At 43.5% G+C, this 18,575-nt stretch overlaps 1 protein-coding gene across 14 annotated transcripts in view; it reads left to right on the forward strand.

The window, feature by feature from the left end:
* Positions 1–18,575, forward strand: part of LOC141762924 (receptor tyrosine-protein kinase erbB-4-like) — a 343,760-nt gene that overhangs the window by 182,491 nt on the left and 142,694 nt on the right. For all 14 annotated transcript variants that reach the window (XR_012592935.1, XR_012592934.1, XR_012592937.1 and 11 more), the window contains 3 exons: positions 14,980–15,114; positions 16,416–16,481; positions 18,148–18,266. Coding sequence is in view for 7 of the 14 variants with exons in the window: in XM_074627098.1 (XP_074483199.1) it covers positions 14,980–15,114; positions 16,416–16,481; positions 18,148–18,266 (320 nt within the window). In the remaining 7 variants the exon portion in view is untranslated. The remainder of the gene's footprint in view (positions 1–14,979; positions 15,115–16,415; positions 16,482–18,147; positions 18,267–18,575) is intronic.

Consider the following 18,575-nt stretch of genomic DNA (forward strand, 5'->3'; position numbering starts at 1 on the left):
CTTATGTTCCCCTTTTTAAATAATTGTGGTGTTAAAGAGAGCAAAACCTCAACTTGTGTAATTCAGGACAAAATCCAACCAGGCTTTCCTCTAGTTTCTCTACAGATTGGGGCCACATGATGGTTATGAATCCCTTCTTAAAACCAATTTGATAACCCAAAATCCTGCACTGTCATCGAGCTAAAAAACAAGCCTCGTTTTTGGTTGGCATTCTGATGATGTGAGGTTTCCGTTTGACATTAATTATATTCAAAGCGTTTGCTTGTTTGTCTCGCCACGAGGCACATGCTCCCCCCCTGACATTGCAACATATTTGTATGCTTTGGGGGCCTCTGGAGAAATGAATAGTGTACGCTTTCGCACTGTGTTCTCTCCCAGGCGTCTGCGAGCTGCTTGACTTTGGCGAGTTTTAATGACATTTTCTGGGGTCCATTATGTTTTTTAAGTGCCCCGCCTCAATCCCGAGCCCCTCTCGAGATCCGTTGTGTAACTTCCACTCCACGCTGCGAAAACCATTTGAGCAATCATTATCACTGATTCATATGTGTCCACTGCATCTGTGGAAGATAAGCCAAAGGTTGTCGGGTGGGGAGGGGGGGAAAGGGAAAGGGAGGAGTGGAGCTGGACCGGCTCGCAAAACCTCACACTAAATATACTGTAGAACCAGATGGAGGCAATTTACCGGTCATAGTTGATTTGCTGGTGCGTGTGTCCGTGTCGGTGTGTCCCAAATTACCCGAGTGGAGGGATGAGTGCTGCAGCTCTGTGCCAGAAAATGACAAATTGCCCATTTAGCCCATTGTAGGTGTCAATTTTAATGTAGAGGGTTAGCTCTGTTTTCGACACTTCTTAAGCATTTTGCTCCGTGAAAATATGTAACGAGGCCGATTTGAATTAGTCTTGACGAGCTTCGGTGTGTACGCTTGCGCACACGCGGCTCTTTCTTTTTTATTTTTTTGTTGTTGGTTTCCTGGACATTTAATAATAGCCCACATTTCAAGTTATGTGCTCAGCTCCTCAGCAGTTTTACAGTTTTGATGGCTCCCCTATGATCCACTCATAGTGCCCTCTAAATTTTAGTTCGATGTTCTCAGCTCAGGCAATTGTACCAAAAACACTATTTCCAGCACAATAACTGACTGTCAGGGCAGCTCCACTGTGAAACACCGCTGTTGTAGAAAAACAACATGGGACAGCAATTCTGGAGTTGTTTGTACTTTGAGACTACCTGGCAATTTATTTGATGAGTGAGTTGCTTGACCTCTGGGTCACTGAGACCTATTAAAAGCTCAGCATGAAACTTCAAAAACACATGACCAGTAAAAATACTTCTTTTTGAGGCAGATTTGTGGCTTTTCTAAGCTTGTGGTTTTAATTGATTTTCAAATCTGTCCAATTTTTCAACTTAAAGAGGACCTATTATGCTAATTTTCAGGTGCATGCTTGTATTTTGGGTTTCTATTAGAACATGTTTACATGCTTGAATGCTCAAAAAACAATTTATTTTTCTCACACCGGCTGTGCTGCAGTGCATATTTCCCCCTCTGTCTGAAACGCTCCGTTTGAGTTCCTGCCCCGCCCTCCCGAAAACCCCAGTCTGCTCTGATTGGTCAGCTGGTCCACTCTGTTGGGATTGGTCAACCGAACCAAACTCTTTGGACTCCGCTCCAGCTCCGCAACTTTGTTTGAGGTCGTGCCAAACTACCTGCTAGGCAGGTATTATGCAAATGTGTTGCTTGGTGACATCACCACGTTACGGAAGAAAAGGCGGGACTTCAGGCGAGGCTTTTCAGGCAGTTCAGGAGCAGTGTTTCTCCTTTTGGACTTTGAATTTTGTAACTTTGCAGACGTTTTACATGCACAAAAAACTCACAACACACTAAAGGAAAGGGAAAAAAACATAACTGGTCCTCTTTAACAAAAGTAGGAATTTAAATGTAAATTAAATGTTACTAAACTGATAACAGCTTCTCTCCACTAATCCCCCCACCGACACATACACACGCACCAGCGTCGGTCGCCGGCAACCGCCGCCGTTCGTTACCTTGATTAGCATTCAGCGGCGCTCTCATCTCTTTGGCTGGCTCTTTTGTTTGCCCGCGCTGATTGGAGGGCCTCTGCTTAATTTAGATGCAGGGAAGCGGTGACAGAAGAGGGCTTATTAGGGCCGTGAGCCCATCCCGCCTTAAGTGCAGAGTCTCCAGTTCCATTTTCATTTGCCTCCATTATTGAATTTGCTGGCTTCTCATTCGCCCTGATTGCATTTTGTGTCACCTCTAAAAAAAAAAAAAAAAAAAAAAAAATCGGCCTCCCCCAGAGGTACTGTGACACTCGGATGGGAGTCTTCCATTATGATAGTAAAGTATGAGGCAGACAAAAGTTTAGAGATTGACACTATGATATTCTTTTTTAATTATTAATTTTGAAGGCTTTCTTTTTTCTTACGTCTGAGCCAAAAGTCTATAAAAGTTTTTTTCATGGTAATAAGGTGATAAAAGGTGATAATAAGAAATAAAATATTTGGAATTACTGCCAAATTAGCCCAATATTTACCTCCAAATTTATCAAAAATGACTTTGTATGGCTGTCTTGACTTGGGACTTGGCTCTGGACTTTTATTATTATTATTTTATATCTATAATAAACATTATTTAATAATAATATTCAGCTATTTCCCAATAAGCAGTAATAAATAGCTGGTAATTTATTTAATACATTTCCAGGAAAAGAATACAAAGTTAATTAACATGCTTTATCTTCATATCTGCTGATAAATAGATGACAATAAGTCACAGAATGGAGAGATTTGTGCCTGATCAGAAGTGTCTTCTATTAGTTTTCCACCTCCGATGAAGAGCAGCCACTTCTCAAGCCTAAGGGCCCTATTTTAACTATTATATGCTATTTTTAGAACATTTAAATCATGTTTATAACATAGTAATTTTCGATAAATCTTAAGGTAAATCCAAAGAAATTCCAAATAGGTGACTTGCTAATTATCACCTAATTACCATGACATTTTTGGACCTGTAAAATGAAGAGTTACCAAAGTATTCCTAATCATGATGAACTTGTGGGTGTATTTTGTTCGGAGAAGGAAAGGAAGCGAGGAAAGGAGAGAGTTAGTGTTTATGTGAGGGGAGCGTGACAGACGGGCGGAGCAAGAGTGGGTAGATGAAGAGTGATGGCAGGGATTCATTTAGCATCCATTGAAGTAAAGAAAAAAAAAGAAAAAATTAATGTCATCTCCGCCTCCACCTTTTAGCTGCCTCCTCCAGCACCTACACAGCTTCCATAATCTCCTAACGCGAAGCATTTTTCATAAGGATTCATCGCAAAACAATATCATTCGAGACTGCGAAATTTAATCAGGGGCTTTAAAACACAATTATGGTTATCGGGGAGGACACGGCGGCGGCGGCGGCGGCGCTCGGGATCGTGGAAGGAGAGGCGGCGGGGAAGATGGAGGGGGACCTCCCCCGCACTGTCTGCGCCCTAGCGCTCCTCTCCCATTTGTCACCGAGCACAATATCTCTTTGGCTGGCAGAGCTAATAATGGAGAAGTGGGGGAAACGGGACTCTGGAGACCCACCTCCGCTTCGCCGTGAAGATCAGATAAGTTCTCCTCAAGTCAGAGGCCCCCCTGAAGCCGCCGCCGGATTCGCTTGTAAGGCTCGTATCATTTATAAAGACGTGGGCGCGCCCCGTTTGACAGCTTTTTAGGGTGTGTGAATAATACAGCTCTTTATAAAAAAGTGCAACTGCAGGAGCAGGATGTTTTCCCCCCTAGCCGGGAAAAGGAACGCCACTTTGCACTCATGAAAAGTTCATTTCATTTTGGTCACTCGTACCCCCCTTTCCCACCCTCACCCGCCCCCTTTTGCTGATGCTTTGCTTTTTTTCACGCCTCGAGGCAAACTAGTCGCCGTTTTCTGTCTCTATTATCTTGGCGATCTGCAGCCATTTATCTACCGGCGGCTTGTTTGCAGTCTGGAGACTTAACAGTTATTCATGGGATTTGAGAAGTCGTTTTCACTTAAGCAGCTACTTTCTCAACAGCTTCTGTGTTTTTTTTTTTTTTTCTTTCCCTCTTTTAGAGTAAACATGCTTGGAGGCACTGTACAGTGGAGTGCTTCACAATTACACACAGAGGGTTTCCTAAGAGACCGACTGCTTGTTTTCCAGTCAAGTCATGTGTTTACCTCAAACCGCGGGGGGTTCTTAGTCTTACTGTAAATTGGCTGCGGAAAAAGAAACTTTATTTTAATTACGGGTCTGATTTCGGCGCGCACTCCTGACCCCGTCGCACCAATTAACCACCCCATTCGTGCTCTTTCGCCTTCTTCAGAATTCCCCCCAGAAATTGCACCATGCATCTTTCTTTCTTTCAGGACATCTCTTTGTTCTCTTTTTCTGCTGAAGTGTCGTTCGTTCACGACCGCACATTCCGGCCGTGAGATGAAAGAGACTTTTACACGAGTGCGGGGAACCGGCGCTTTATTGTTTGACTGAACTCGTTGCCCTCGCATGCGCGTGTGAAGTTCAAAGTGCTTTTGTGAAAAATCCTCGAGACGGATGACGGTTGGCAAGGCAACTGTTTTTGTGTTATTTGTTTTTGTTGATGTCCACCAATTTATTTTTTTTTGCTCATTCCATCTGCAGGCAACAATTTTCAATCATTGGGCAAAAAAATCCATAATAACTTTTCAGCATATTGTAATTCAAGTGTTCTGAGAGACTTCTGCACGTCCTCATGGCTCTGTTTTCAGGCTTTAAAGAAATCTAACCGGAGACTTTGGCCAATCACCGGTATTGGTATTTCCTCAACTTCATCACAACGTGGCTGCCGGGTCACAAACTTCCTCTTTTTACAGGCTAAACAGTACACTACAAGTAGGGATGCACCGATCCGACCTTTTCAGATACCGATAGCGATACCTGGGTTTCGGGTATCGGCCGATACCGAGCACAGATCCGATACCGGTGTTTAATTGATAAGCTGTATGCCTCACTGTTTTGGAAGTGACTGGGATCATTCCATCATCATGTGTAAGACAACAGGCTTTCCTAACTTTGTAAAAGAAAAATGTAACAAATAAATACATAGATATGTATTTACCGAAATGTTATTTAGCTATTATTAAAAAAATAGTACACCGGCAACTTAAAAACGTACTTAAAAAACATTTTTAAAAAAATAAATAGCGTAACTTAAAACGTAAAAAACTATATAACTTAAAATGTAAAAAAAAAAAAAAAAGAAACACAAAAAAAGTAACTTAAAATGTAAAAAATGTTTTTTTTTAAAAAAAACATTAAAAAAAATAAAAAACGTAACGTAACCAATCTTCAAAATTAACAGGAATTACAATTCAAGTTTAAACTTTTTTAATGCAGCACCAAAATGGTCAAAATTTAAACAGGAATTCAAATTCCAGTATATAATATATATAGTATTTAAACATAGAATTGAACTGAATAGATCGGCCACATTGTCACAGATATCCAATCCAGCTATTTAAGTCAGTATCGGCCCGATATCCGATCTGGTATCGGTGCATCCCAAACTACAAGATGTTTCGCGAGTGATTGACTTGTGGCTCTCATAGACGGCAGCTGGACGACAGACTCCAGATCAGCTCTGATTGGTTGTTTTACTCCTTCTGTCCTGCAGATGCCGTTAGGAGCACCGGAGGACACAGAGACACGTGATGTTTTTCAGATCAGGATGGATATAGTGACCGTTTTATAAAAATAACTAATCATATTTGCTCCATTTCTACCGACTGCTGCTTTAAAGGCGGTAGTTTCTATACATGGTTATCCACATTTTTATCAGGGGGGGGGGGGGGGAATTGAAAAATCGCAGCAAAAAGCACTCAAACCTCTCCGTCTCTCTAACTTTACTCCATTGGCTCTCATGCGAGTCATTATTTTCCAGAGTTGCAGATTTGTCGCAGTTGTGTAACGTTCATCGGCGTTCCCCGAAGAGGTCGCACTCTAAGAAAATGAAGGCAATTTGTTTCATTCCCCAGTTCGCCACCTTCTGTCATGCCATCTGTCTGCGCCGTGTCACAGGCTACGCGGAGCACCGGGAACCCATGCATGCAAATGACTGCAAAGAGCTCGCACACACCACCCGTAAATCCTCAAATAAAAGCTCTTCAAATAATGCCCCGGGCCTGCTGGGGCCCCAATAAAGGCCGCGTAAAACACAAACATTTGTGAGGGGTGAAATGACTTGGCCTGATGTGGTAGATTCAATCTACATTTCCACTGCATTAATTCCTTCAGCACAACACCACCAGTCATGCCGCACTCACCGTTCAGTTGAGTTCTAACAATTCTCACTCATTTCATTTATTCCCTTTGGTTCAAAATTTGCTGAACTTTTTAAGCTGCTGCCGGTGAAACTCAAACACTTCCTACAGAAGTTTCACATTAAAAGCCTTAAAAAAAAGCGAAGATTTCCTCCTTTCGATGTGGCTGAGAGGCTTCGCCGGGCGCTGGGAGACTAAAATACCTTTGAGTATACGAGCGTCTGACGAGAATACAAAGAGGTTTTACACTAATTACCGAAAGCTTGATCGTTAAATGGAGTACAGAGATTGTAGTGTGTGTGCGGAAGCTCTTTCATGTGTTTACATTCAAAGTTCTACCAGGAAGGCAAACAGAAAGGCTTTTAATGTGAAACACAACAGCATGATATTCTAATTATTGACAGCCAGCTTAACACCGACTAAAAAAAGGGTAGAAAAGAAATTAAAGATTAGATTAAATTAAGGCTGTCAATCGATTAAAATATTGAATCGGGATTAATCACACATTTTTTCATTTGTTCAAAATGTACCTTAAAGGGAGGTTTGTCAAGTATTTATTACTCTTATCTTCGTTTCATATGAAGAGTTCTTCCTCATCTTGGGCTGGTTGGGATGCCTCCGCTTGCTGTACTTCACTCTCCTGCTCCACATCCTTTTCAACATGACCTTTTCAATGACTTCTCATTGATGGCAATACATTGGATCTTACTGAGATCATAAAGAAGGTGCATCTTACTTAGGTTTTTATTTTGACGGGGGGAAAAATTGGTCAAAAAATCCCAAACAAAGGTGCTTCCGTTGGGCTTCCTACGTTTCCCTCCCAAGCTCTGAGTGATTAATTGGCATTTAAGAGGTAAATCCTCGGCTTAACTCTCACGCTCTTCCTACAAATGCGAGGCTTTGTCGACCTGATGAGGCAGAGATTCTTTTTTTTGCCGTTGGACAGCCGTCGTGTGTCCGTGTGCGGCGCTTTCACATGTTCACCCGAGAATTTTAGTCTGCTGTCTAATGGGCTTTCCCATGCTTGTATATGTGTGTGTGTTTGTAACTGTGTGTGTGTATGGCTGAAGAGAAAAAGAGGGTACCCGACTGTGGAAAGAAAGAGTGATCATCTCGATTTCTCTGTTCCCCGTGCTCAGCAAGTCGGCCCATCAGCGGAGTGAGAGAGCACATTTGGTGTGGGAGAGGAGGAGGGGTGGTGGTGGCTGGGTCTGGGAGGGTTGGGGGGGTGGAGGACGACAAGGATGGAGAGATGATCCTAATAAAAGAGAGCAGAGTGGATGGCCCGAACGGCCCCGCACTCTGCTTGAGTTGTGTGATACGTGGCAATAACGGCAAACGCATGGACTCATCAGTCGAGGACGGATCACCATTACGGCCTTATTCATCAGCATAATTAGGGAGAGAAAGAGATGTGGGACAAGTGGCTAGCAGCACTGATGAAAGCTCATCAGCGGGCTCCCTATAGAGCTATGGCCACTGATTGGTGCTGGGGCCATCATCGCCTGGAAACTACTCCAAACTAGGGGCTCTTCGCTCTGCTGAACGACAGTAAAATGAACTTAATTGGCTTGCAAAGGCAACTTGGCACAGGGATCATTTTTACTTCCTTAACAATCTGTGCACTGATTGGCCTGTTCTCACTCTTCTGAGTGCGTATGATGCACAACGCAAATAGATATTCCCAAAGAATCTTCTACCACATCGCCTCACCAAAACCTTGAGCTTTTTAAAAACGGCCAAAGTCAATAATCAACTGTCACGGGAGTATTGCCAGAGGCATTCTGACTGGTCCTTCCTACGTCAAAGATCTAGAAGAAAGCCCTATTGTTTGTTATAGATGAACGTGGCAGCTAAGTGCAAAATGTGAATTATAATTGTAACACAATTGGGTGTGAAAAGGTTAACCAGTTCCCCAACATTATCAGGTTTCCTCAAGTGTTAAGTTGTTAATTTCAGACCAGTGTTTTGCCCTTTAATTGGTTAATTTATCTACTTTAATGGCGGCATTACAAGCTTGTTTCAGTTGTGTAATTTATTTGTGTTTTAAATTGAATTTTTAGCAATGAAGTCCCTTTATATGGAGCGTCGGAGCAAGTCAAAATTGTAGCATCGATAAGGACGGGATGACACGGAAGAAAGACATTAGATGAAGTTGTTCGTTCATTCGTCGATTCATTCCGTTTTATTTGATAAACGACTTCTCCAACCAAGTGATCACCTCATATCCCACTGCACAGTCCCACATCTAATCTAATCTCTGATTCAACACGACACTTCAACTTTCGCTTGGTGAGATTTTTTCTGAGACACTTTCTGCCAAGAGAGATGTAGCAAAAAAAAAACGCTCCACAAGAAACAGTCTTGAGCCAAACATGACCTGAGCATATGGCGGCCGAGCCCTCGGCAGCGTAAAACGGCGTCGCTGGGGAACTGTGTCACCCCGGCGAAGCACCCGGCGGAAATGGGTATCAAAAGGGAGGACGGGAGTCTTTTGTGTGATATCAGTTCATTTTAAAGGCTACAAAGTTCATTAAAGCACATTTTCCCATCTATAGTGTAGGAATTGAAAGAAGCAATGAGGAGCGAGGCGCTGTGATAAGATCCGTGGTAACTAAATAGGTTTTACAACATTGCTCTTCTTCTCTTTGGTCAACAGAGATTAAATTAACAAATGTGCGACAGCGAAGCTCCTTATGGCAATGTCGAATTATTTAAATCATACACATTATCTTTAGCATTATAAAGGCGGAAATCTGCCTCATGTGCCACCAACCAAATACCAGTTAGAAGCACAAATAAAGCCGATTCTTACATTTTAAGTGCAAAAGTTAAACAGAAGTGCCACCTATCTGTCTAATGTTCCATCTGCTGCCATTGTTCGCCCCTCAGCAGAGTGGAAGCTTGAGTTACGTTTAAGTCACGTTTCACCAACCGTGTCTCACAACAAAATTCCCGTACAACTAAACTGCAATTATGTTTCGAGGGAAACGTATTTTCTCCTGGATTACGGCGCAATTTTAAACAGTTTTCAACACGTAATTAATGTTGTAAATTGAAACAAAACAAAACCACAGCAAAACTACTTCGTTAAGTTTAGTAAAAAGCATCATGATTTGGCTTAAAATGTCTACCACATTGAAGCAAAACACAACAAAACTACTAGTACTACTTTTACTAGGCTTTTTTGTGAGGGGGTCTTAAAGAGACAGGCGCTAAAACAGAGCGTTTCAGACAGAGGGTGAATACAGGTATGTTCAGACAGACCGTATGAGAAAAATAATGTGTTTTTTTTTATATTAAAGCATGTAAACATGTTCTAGTAGAAACCCCAAATACAAGTATGAACCTGAAAATGAGCATGATATGTCCCCTTTAATGACCAGTACCACAAGCTCATATTTCATTGGACTATTGGAATAACTTGGTGTTTGTTTATCTTTTCACTTCATGAATAAGATTCATAAAATTTGTACATGTGTTCGACATTTTTCCCCAATGCAAAGCCTGGAGAAGTCCACATAAAGTCTGCACAAGGGCCCTTCTGAACTTGTGTACTATGAAGTTCACTTAAGGCACTTCAAGTCTACGATTTTGCGAGAGTGAATGCATCACTTCCCTTTGTTACGCAAAAGGAAAGATGATCCGAAGCCTTGCTTTTAGAACTACAACTCAAGAAGCTGTTATTAAGAACATTTGGAAGTATTTTTTTAATCTTAATTAATGTGTTAACCTTAGCAATAACCTCTCTCTCCCATGCTCTCCTCGTATCTCCCTCTCCTGCTGCCCTCTCTATGTCTCACCCCTCCACCTCCTCCCTTTTGCTCTGATGCAGGACAATAGCTTTTATGACTACCTCGTAATTCACAGCTTTGTGGAGGGCGAGGGGATTGGGCGGAGGGCGGCGGAGGGGGGATGTAGTGGCGGATGGTCGGCTGTAGATCTCCCGACCTGATGGGAAGATCGAAGCGTGGAGGTGGGGGTACTAGAGGGGAGCGGGAAGGAGGGGTAGGCGGTGGCGCAGGACTGTCTCGCGTTAATGAATGACCACCCGACGCTGGCTTGTCATCCCGCTGGAAGAGTTAGTGCCCTTGCCTGGATGGACAGCAGAGGTGGCAATTTGTCTCTCAGCGAGCAGACGGGATCTGGACACAAGCACTTAAAAGAGCATTTGGGACAGCGCTGGGCGGGTCGAACGGCGAGATGGCTCCCCATAAAACAGCAAAATGGATTTTATCTGTCATACCTTCAAATGTAGAAATTATGACTTCAAAAAAAGTTGCCGTCTTATTTTGTCACTCTAAAAAGTTTAAAAATGTTTCGAAAGCAAAATCCAGCTGTTGTTGCGTTCTTCCAGTCAGGTGTGGTAAGAGTTAATTGCTGAGTGAAGGAGAGCTCTTACCCATCATTAAGTGTTCAGCCATGTCGAAAAGACGCCCAAACAAATGCCTGGTCTGAGCTTTGGCCAGACAGTGAACTTCATTAAAATAACTGTCTTTGTGAGACTGTGTGGGTGACCCTGTGGGTGACCCTGTGTGTTCCCAGTTTACTTTTTTTGTTTTTTTACTGTACTAAGTTATGTATATGTTGGAATAAATTTGCTGGAGTGACAGCCGATTAAACTGTTATCAGGTCATTAAATGTACGTTATCAGTGTTTTTAAGCCTCATAGATGTGGGGCAGTAGGGCCCTGCTACACCCACTAGTTTTCATCTTTTCATATGGTGGATGACTGAAAAAAGGAATAAAAGAAAACGACAGCGACCTAACTAGCGTAGTAACTATGACAGGAGTAAAACACTGACCCCCATTTGATAAGATTTTGTCCCAGAGTCCCCCATCTAATAGGATTTGTGCTTTTAGATATTTTATTACACAAAGTGAATGAAACCCATGACCAAAATAGTCATACATTCTCTCATTGTTTTACTTATGGATGGAATTGTAGTGAATAAATGATTCCCCTTTTTGCCGGGGACTCCCTGGAACCCTTTCAAGGACCCCTCGGGGTCCCCGGACCCCACTTTGTAAACCACTGGTATAGACAGCGTCAAACTCCATATGGGGTGGAGGTTCAGGGTGATGGATGGGGGACACAAAACACAGGGCTTTCACCCAGGAGGCCAGGTTTTGCATCCTGTGTGAAACCAACAACGTGTAGTTGTCTTTGTTTTCACATCCTGAAGTTTCACTTTCACTTTTCAAACTTAGTTATTTTAAGCCATAGCATGATCTCTTCCCCTGAAATTAACTAAATGGTTTTGTTGCTTATACCTAAAGAAGTCGTGGTTTTGTTGCCTAAATGTAAAGAAGTTGTAGCTTTGTTGCCTAAACCTAAAGTTGTCGTTTTGTTGCTCGAACCTAAAGAAGTTGTCATTTTGTTGCTTAAACTTAAAGAAGTTGTAGCTTAATTGCCTAAACCTAAAGAAGTTGCAGCTTTGTAGACTAAACCTAAAGAAGTTGTAGTTTTGTTGCCTAAACCTAAAGAAGTTGTAGCTTAGTTGCCTAAACCTAAAAAAGTTGCCGCTTTCTAGACTCAACCTAAAGAAGTTGCAGCATTGTAGACTAAACCTAAAGAAGTTGTTTTGTTTGTGTTCAAAATGTAACGTTTCGTTCAGTTTTACAACAAATGTTGATTTTAAGTTTTGCTTTCACTTTTACAACATAGTAGGCGTAGCAGGCCCCTACTGACCCACATCTATGGTGCTCATAGCGACTGATAATGCTTATCGAATGGCCTGATAACAGTCGAATCGGGTGCGAGTGAAGTGGCACTTTCTAGCGGTGAGGGCAACAACAAAGCCATGAATCGTGTCAAGGTGACTCGAGGGGAAACAGGATTATAATCCAGTGCTGGGTTAGAGGTAATGCGCATATGATCTCTCATATCTCCTCTACATCATTAATATGCGTATTCAGTATATCGCTATATATAATGTCAGAAATCTGTTGAATCTGGGATGTCGCTTGCTCATTTCAATAGTACTTTTGAATGACATCGAAGCGTGCTGACAGTGCAGTCCACATGTTATTTGACTAAAGCACAGCCCGTCTCTTTTTCCACCCACCATCTATGAATGTAAAACACCCCCCTGATAAATCGTCCATTGTGACGGGAACATGATTACATGAAGCCGCGGCTGTAGGCCATTCAGCGGGCAGACGGAGCGCCATGTCACCTCTAAGAGGGCTTTGAATAAATGTCCCCGTCTCTACCAAGGCCCACTTCCTTAATCAGGGTGTCGGATGGTAATGATTAGCTTCCTGCGCGCGCTCCTCAGCTGCTGAATCGTCCGCATAACTCATACTCTGTTAATAATCTGCCTGGGGAGATAATACCCTTCTTTACCTTCAGCTAATCCAGCCCTGATTTGAACCACATTGTTACTTTTTTTATATTAAATTTAATTTATTATGACAAGTACTTTCATGGAATCCGGCACTACTTCATATTCAAGGAGAAGGGGATGCGATGTGATTGTATCTAAATCCCTCAACTAGGTTAAATAACACAGTCAGCTGGTGTCCCAGAGAGACACTGTTGTTTCTCTTCTGCCACGGGTCACGGCTTGGGAGGGGGGGGGATTACTGCAGCATCATTTCATTCTGTGTCCATATCCAAAACCTGGATTAGTAACAGGGAGAGGGATTAGAATTTATTATCATACTCCATGCGCAGGCATCTGTTAAGGGCACTGGTCCTTGAAAAGAAACATATTTTTGCTATTAAGCAAATGCCGAACGAGGAGTGTGCCTTTGTCTTTGGTGCGTCGGCTCTCAGTTTGATAGAGCGATGCAGAGTAGGTCAAGAGAGCTGTGATCCCTTATTTTCTCTGAGTCCGTTTGATGAGTCGGGCCTGTTGTGAGCCAAGAGAGAGCACTTGAAGATAATAGAGGAACAATACAACATTGAACGTGTTCCAAAATGCTTCTTGTATTTTACTCTACAAACACAGACTGTATATAAAGAGTGGACGTAGTCAGCGTGACGTCACCCATTGGTGTGTGGACTGCGGTTTTGAAGCCTCGAGTTCTGCATTTTGGCCGTTGCCATCTTGATTTTTCACCGTCACCATCTTGGTTTCTGACCGTTATCATCTTGGTTTCTGACCGTCACCATCTTGGTTTCCGGCCATCACCATCTTGGTTTCCGGCCATCACCATCTTGGTTTCCGGCCATCACCATCTTGGTTTCCGGCCATCACCATCTTGGTTTCCGGCCATCACCATCTTGGTTTCTGGCCATCACCATCTTGGTTTCCGGCCATCACCATCTTGGTTTCTGGCCGTCACCATCTTGGTTTCTAGCCGTCACCATCTTGGTTTCTGGTTATCACCATCTTGGTTTCTGACCGTCACCATCTTGGTTTCTGACCATCGGCATCTTGATTTCTGGCCATCACCATCTTGGTTTCTGACCGTCACCATCTTGGTTTCTGGCCATCGGCATCTTGATTTCTGGCCGTCGCTATCTTGATTTTTGGCCGTCGCCAACTTGGTTTGTGATCGTCACCGTCTTGGTTTCTGCCCGTCACCATGTTGATTTTTGGTCCTGTCCATCTTGTTTTTTTGCAAGCAGAAGTGACACAAGAGGGTGGAGCTGAGTACAACCGAAAGCTGAATAAAACATTTTTAGGCGAACCAAAAATGTTAATATTAACTTTCATGAACTGAAAACACACTGTGAAAGGGTTAAAGCTTTAAGACGAACACACGGACAACCTCCCAGACCGGACGACGCCGTGGTAGCGACCTGTCAATCACAAGGTAGCCACGCCCTAAAGCATCCCCTGCTTTATGGTCTATATGACTCTAAATGTGACCAAAATTTACTAAATGAACATCATGCTGTATTGAAGAAGACTTGAAACTAGCGATTGAGACCATAAACTCATGTTCACAATGTTTACTGAGGTAATAAATCAAGTGAGAAGTAGGCTCATTTTCTCATAGACTTCTATACAATCAGACTTCTTATTGCAACCAGAGGAGTCGCCCCCTGCTGGCTGTTAGAAAGAATGCAAGTTTAAGGCACTTCAGCATTGGCTTCACTTCTCAGATTTGGAGTTTCCCACTGTCTACAAGCAGAAATCAATGAGATGTAAATACATCTGCTCTCCACCTATAGCATGAGTCCCTCTGAGAGAAACTGTACACCAGTCTTCATTTATCAAAACGCTCATTTTATGAACAGTAGCTATATGTATGTCCGCTCCCGATTACAATTTCAGTTTTAATTAACACAACAAGTATCCGGTGTCTTCCAGTGACATTCAAACTCATTAGAGCTAAATTACATTATTTAATACTCAATGCATAATTAGGAATTTACACCAGCGTACAGTTTGGCGTTTCTTTTCAAGGCTGCTTCGTTTACATAGTAAGAATCCATTTACTTATTTTTTTTTTCTGCAGCAGTTCTTTATGAAACATCATTGTCTTTGGACATGGCATTGAATTACTGTGTGCATTTGTCAATAGCATTTATCTTCATGCTCAGATGCACTTCAGGGAACACTTTATGCAGCGTGGTACTTTGAGACAAAAGGAACGATGGGAGTTAACCTTGAAGTATTGATTTCCTGCCATCTTGTACATGTGCTATATATCCACGGCTATGTGCTCATTTCTCTCCTTTCTCTTTTCTCTCCCTGTGCAGAGATACTGAACGGGGGTGTTTATGTTGACCAGAACAAATTCCTGTGCCATGCGGACACCATCCATTGGCGTGACATTATCAAGAACCCCCAGGCGGAGCTGCTGGTGGTGCCATCCAACAACAGCAACCTTGGATGTGAGTAGCGCACGTGGGTGGAAACCAGTGGAACCAGTAGGCATGCCAACATGCTGTAGAAGCACACACACACACACACACACACACTCACCCCCCACCACCAGCAGCAGCTATCTCTTTTTATTCATTCCGTTTGCCTGGCGGCCATTTGGAAGCGAAATCACATAGTGTTAGATCAGCGTGTGAACCTTTCCATTGTAGTGGTATGGTCGCGGCTCTGCAGCGAGGCCCATGGAGCCGCTGTCTGCTGTGCTCTTTTTAAATCTCAGTGAATCTGACAGCTGGTTTGAAGCTGCCCACTTCCCTCTCTTTGCGGTCCCCGCAGTCCCTCAGCTCCCCCCCCTCCCCCTGCTTTGGACATAACAGGCATCGCTATCCGGCGGACATTCGGCGTCAAACTCTCTCAAACTTTTCCTGCACATTCATAGACAAGCGTCTTGCTCATTTCAAGACGGAGAGAAGTTTCTCCGTCGCCCTCTGTATCAGAAAAACACGTCAGGGTGAAGCCGAGGCACAGGCGAAGGGGGAAATGTTGAGCTCCTTTGATGAGAAGGCGATGACCTTTCTTTGCTCGCAGACTGAGCCCGAAACACAATCTGCATACTCGCGGCATCAGCGGGGAGTTTAGACGTCGTGGTTAAAATAAAGGGTTTGAGAAGACACTTTTAAGTACAATATGTGCAAAACACTTTTTTTTTTTTTTTTTCTATTTTGATTAGATGGCACTGATGGAGGAGGAGGAGGATGAAAAGCAGCAAAAAGAACAGAGGAGGTGGGACAAAAAAATGACAAGAGAGCGAGTGGGAGTTGAGGTTGCCAAATTGGGGCCCTTTGCCAAGCCGTAGTTAGTATTTAACATTAACAACCCCACAGTGGGAGTGGTTGAAGGGGCCGGGTGACAATCTGCTGTACTGTTCCACTTACTCTGTAATTAACCCGTAGTCAATTAAGCCTTGATGATGGGCCACTGGCAGATGAAGGCTGTTAGTGCTCTGTCAGGTCCCACTTTGCCTGTGCGAGCGCCTGATGGAAGGGAGTAGAAGCCTGTCTTTCATGCTCCTGTTTTTTCCACAGGCCACAAGTCGCCACAATGGCTCCCGGGTCTATTGTGGGATGAGCGTAGGAGATTCGACAGATCCGTCACCAGTCGGAGGGGGGAAGTTTTAAGGCGGTGCGTGACTGGACGATTAGGCGTTTTTGCTGCGTGAGGGGGCTGTGTGTGTCGACGTGTCAAAACTACATCTTAAGTTTGCTGAGGAGTTGTCTGTGTGTGTGTGTGTGTACATGTGTGTGTTCTGCAGGCAGACGCTGTCATCGCTCGTGTAACGGACGCTGCTGGGGCCATCAGGAAGACCAGTGTCAAACCTGTGAGTATGCACACACACTTACAGTTACGCTGGAATGCCTGCTAACTAGGTGGGACTAAGAGGGCATTACAGAAACCGACTTAAAGGGCGGATCCATTATTTTTATTTTTTAGGTTTTAATATCATTCTGTAGCTTCCCAGTGGTGTTCCTTATGTATTCAAATTTGAACGTTCAAATTTGGTCAAAGTACGTAGCGTCAAAATGTTATTCTCCCTTCTAAAAACTTTTTCCCACGTGACCTGATGTAGGTTTCTGCATGATGACGATGCTACATGTACAGTATATATACATCCTTAAAGTCAGTGTATTAACGTTAAATACAGTAACCTTAGACGACGGCATGCTCCCAGTTTGGAGAAGCAGACAGCTGTAGTGGCATGGAAGCCGAGCAACGTACTGCTGCGTGGACCATCTGACCGCCCTTTTCTGAAGGGGAACTAAAGCCGTTGTGTCGCTGTCTTCAAACCCACCAGACTCCATTCACAAAAACAGTCATTTTACCTCGCAGAACACGGGAGTATACTACAAAAAATTTCAAAAAATCCAATCGCCTAGTTTGTAGAACCCTCTGTATTTACTGAATGGTGGGAGAAACTTGAGGATGCTGTACAGTCTGCTTTAAAATAATCTATAATCTGTTTTGACACAGATGTTTTATTTTTGGGCTGGGTGATCACATCTGTTTTTTATCTTTTTCTTCTTATTCTATTGAGCGCAAATTTAAAAAATCATGTTTGAGTTCAAGAAAATAAATAACGCTGAGAGGATTTCTTAGAAAAACGTGACAAAAAAGTGATGAAATGAAAAACAAAAGTGAAATGTTAAGTTCTCTGTTTAATTGCCGTTCTACCCGTGTCGTCAAAACCCAGAGAGGAACTGGCCTGTTTTTCTCAGACTAACGCAGACTAATACACTACAGCGCCTTGTTGTTGTTTTTTTCACTACTGCATCATTATGTTCCCAACACAGCAGAGAGTGAGCACAGCAGTTTTTAATGCCACAGCTTCAAGCTCCTGCTGACTCGCTGGCTGCTCCGTCTCCTACTCTACCAATAATGTGTGGGAGGCTGTTCTTTAGCACAACTTTGATGCAATAGGTACGAGCCACATCCAAGTATTTGTACTGTACTAATAATACTGACTAATACAGCTTCCCTTTTAAAGTCGAAATGCAGGAAATGGAGTTCATATTTCAGTTGGCATAGCAACAAATACAGCCAGGCTTTCGGGGAATTATCAGCGCAGTTGGAAGGTGTCTCTGGCCAATTGGTCCGTCTGGCAGAAAACACCCGTTGTGCAAACACAGATACGGCGAATCAGGGTGAACTCTTTTTTCAAACTTTATTTATCCGGGGAAAACCAATTGAGCTCGCTCCGGCGGCGTCCCACTTCAGGTTGGCGCCCGGGAGCTGCCAGGCGCGGTTTTCAGCCTGCCGAGCTGAAGCCGAAGGATAAGAGGCTCGTTCAAGGTCACCTCCGGAGCAGCTGCTCAAAGAGGCGCCGTGCTTTTTTAAAGTGCATTCAAGCCGGCGACCCCCGTGGTCACGGACCCGCTTGTCTGACCTTTAGGTTTGCCGAAGCCCCTCATTTGTTTCAGACGATGTTTGTGTGGTTGCGAATGTGTGTGTCAGACCTTTAAAATGCTGTCTTCTCACTTCCTGGGCAGTGACAAAGACGGTGTGTGCAGAGCAGTGTGACGGTCGATGCTTCGGGCCTTACGTCAGCGACTGCTGCCACCGCGAGTGCGCCGGCGGCTGCTCGGGCCCCAAGGACACGGACTGCTTCGTACGTCACACACACACACACACACACACACGCTGTCACCCTCTTTATCACTCCTTTAACTTTCTTTCCTTTTTACTTTCTCATTTCTGCCTCACACACATCCCCCTCCATCATCCCGTCTTTTGTGCACCACCCGTTTGTCATCCTCGCCCGCCTGAAAATTATCCACTTTGTTTACCGCCTGATAAATTGTTTGTCATTTTACGGCGGGGCTGTAAAAGTCCTTCCGCCGCGGCGCTCCTTAAAAGAACAAATTGGTGATTCAGTGTTCCAATTAGTCCCCCCTTTATCACCTCAACTTCTTCCTGT

Source organism: Sebastes fasciatus, chromosome 24, assembly GCF_043250625.1.
Source record: "Sebastes fasciatus isolate fSebFas1 chromosome 24, fSebFas1.pri, whole genome shotgun sequence".
Classification (NCBI taxonomy): Eukaryota; Metazoa; Chordata; class Actinopteri; order Perciformes; family Sebastidae; genus Sebastes; species Sebastes fasciatus.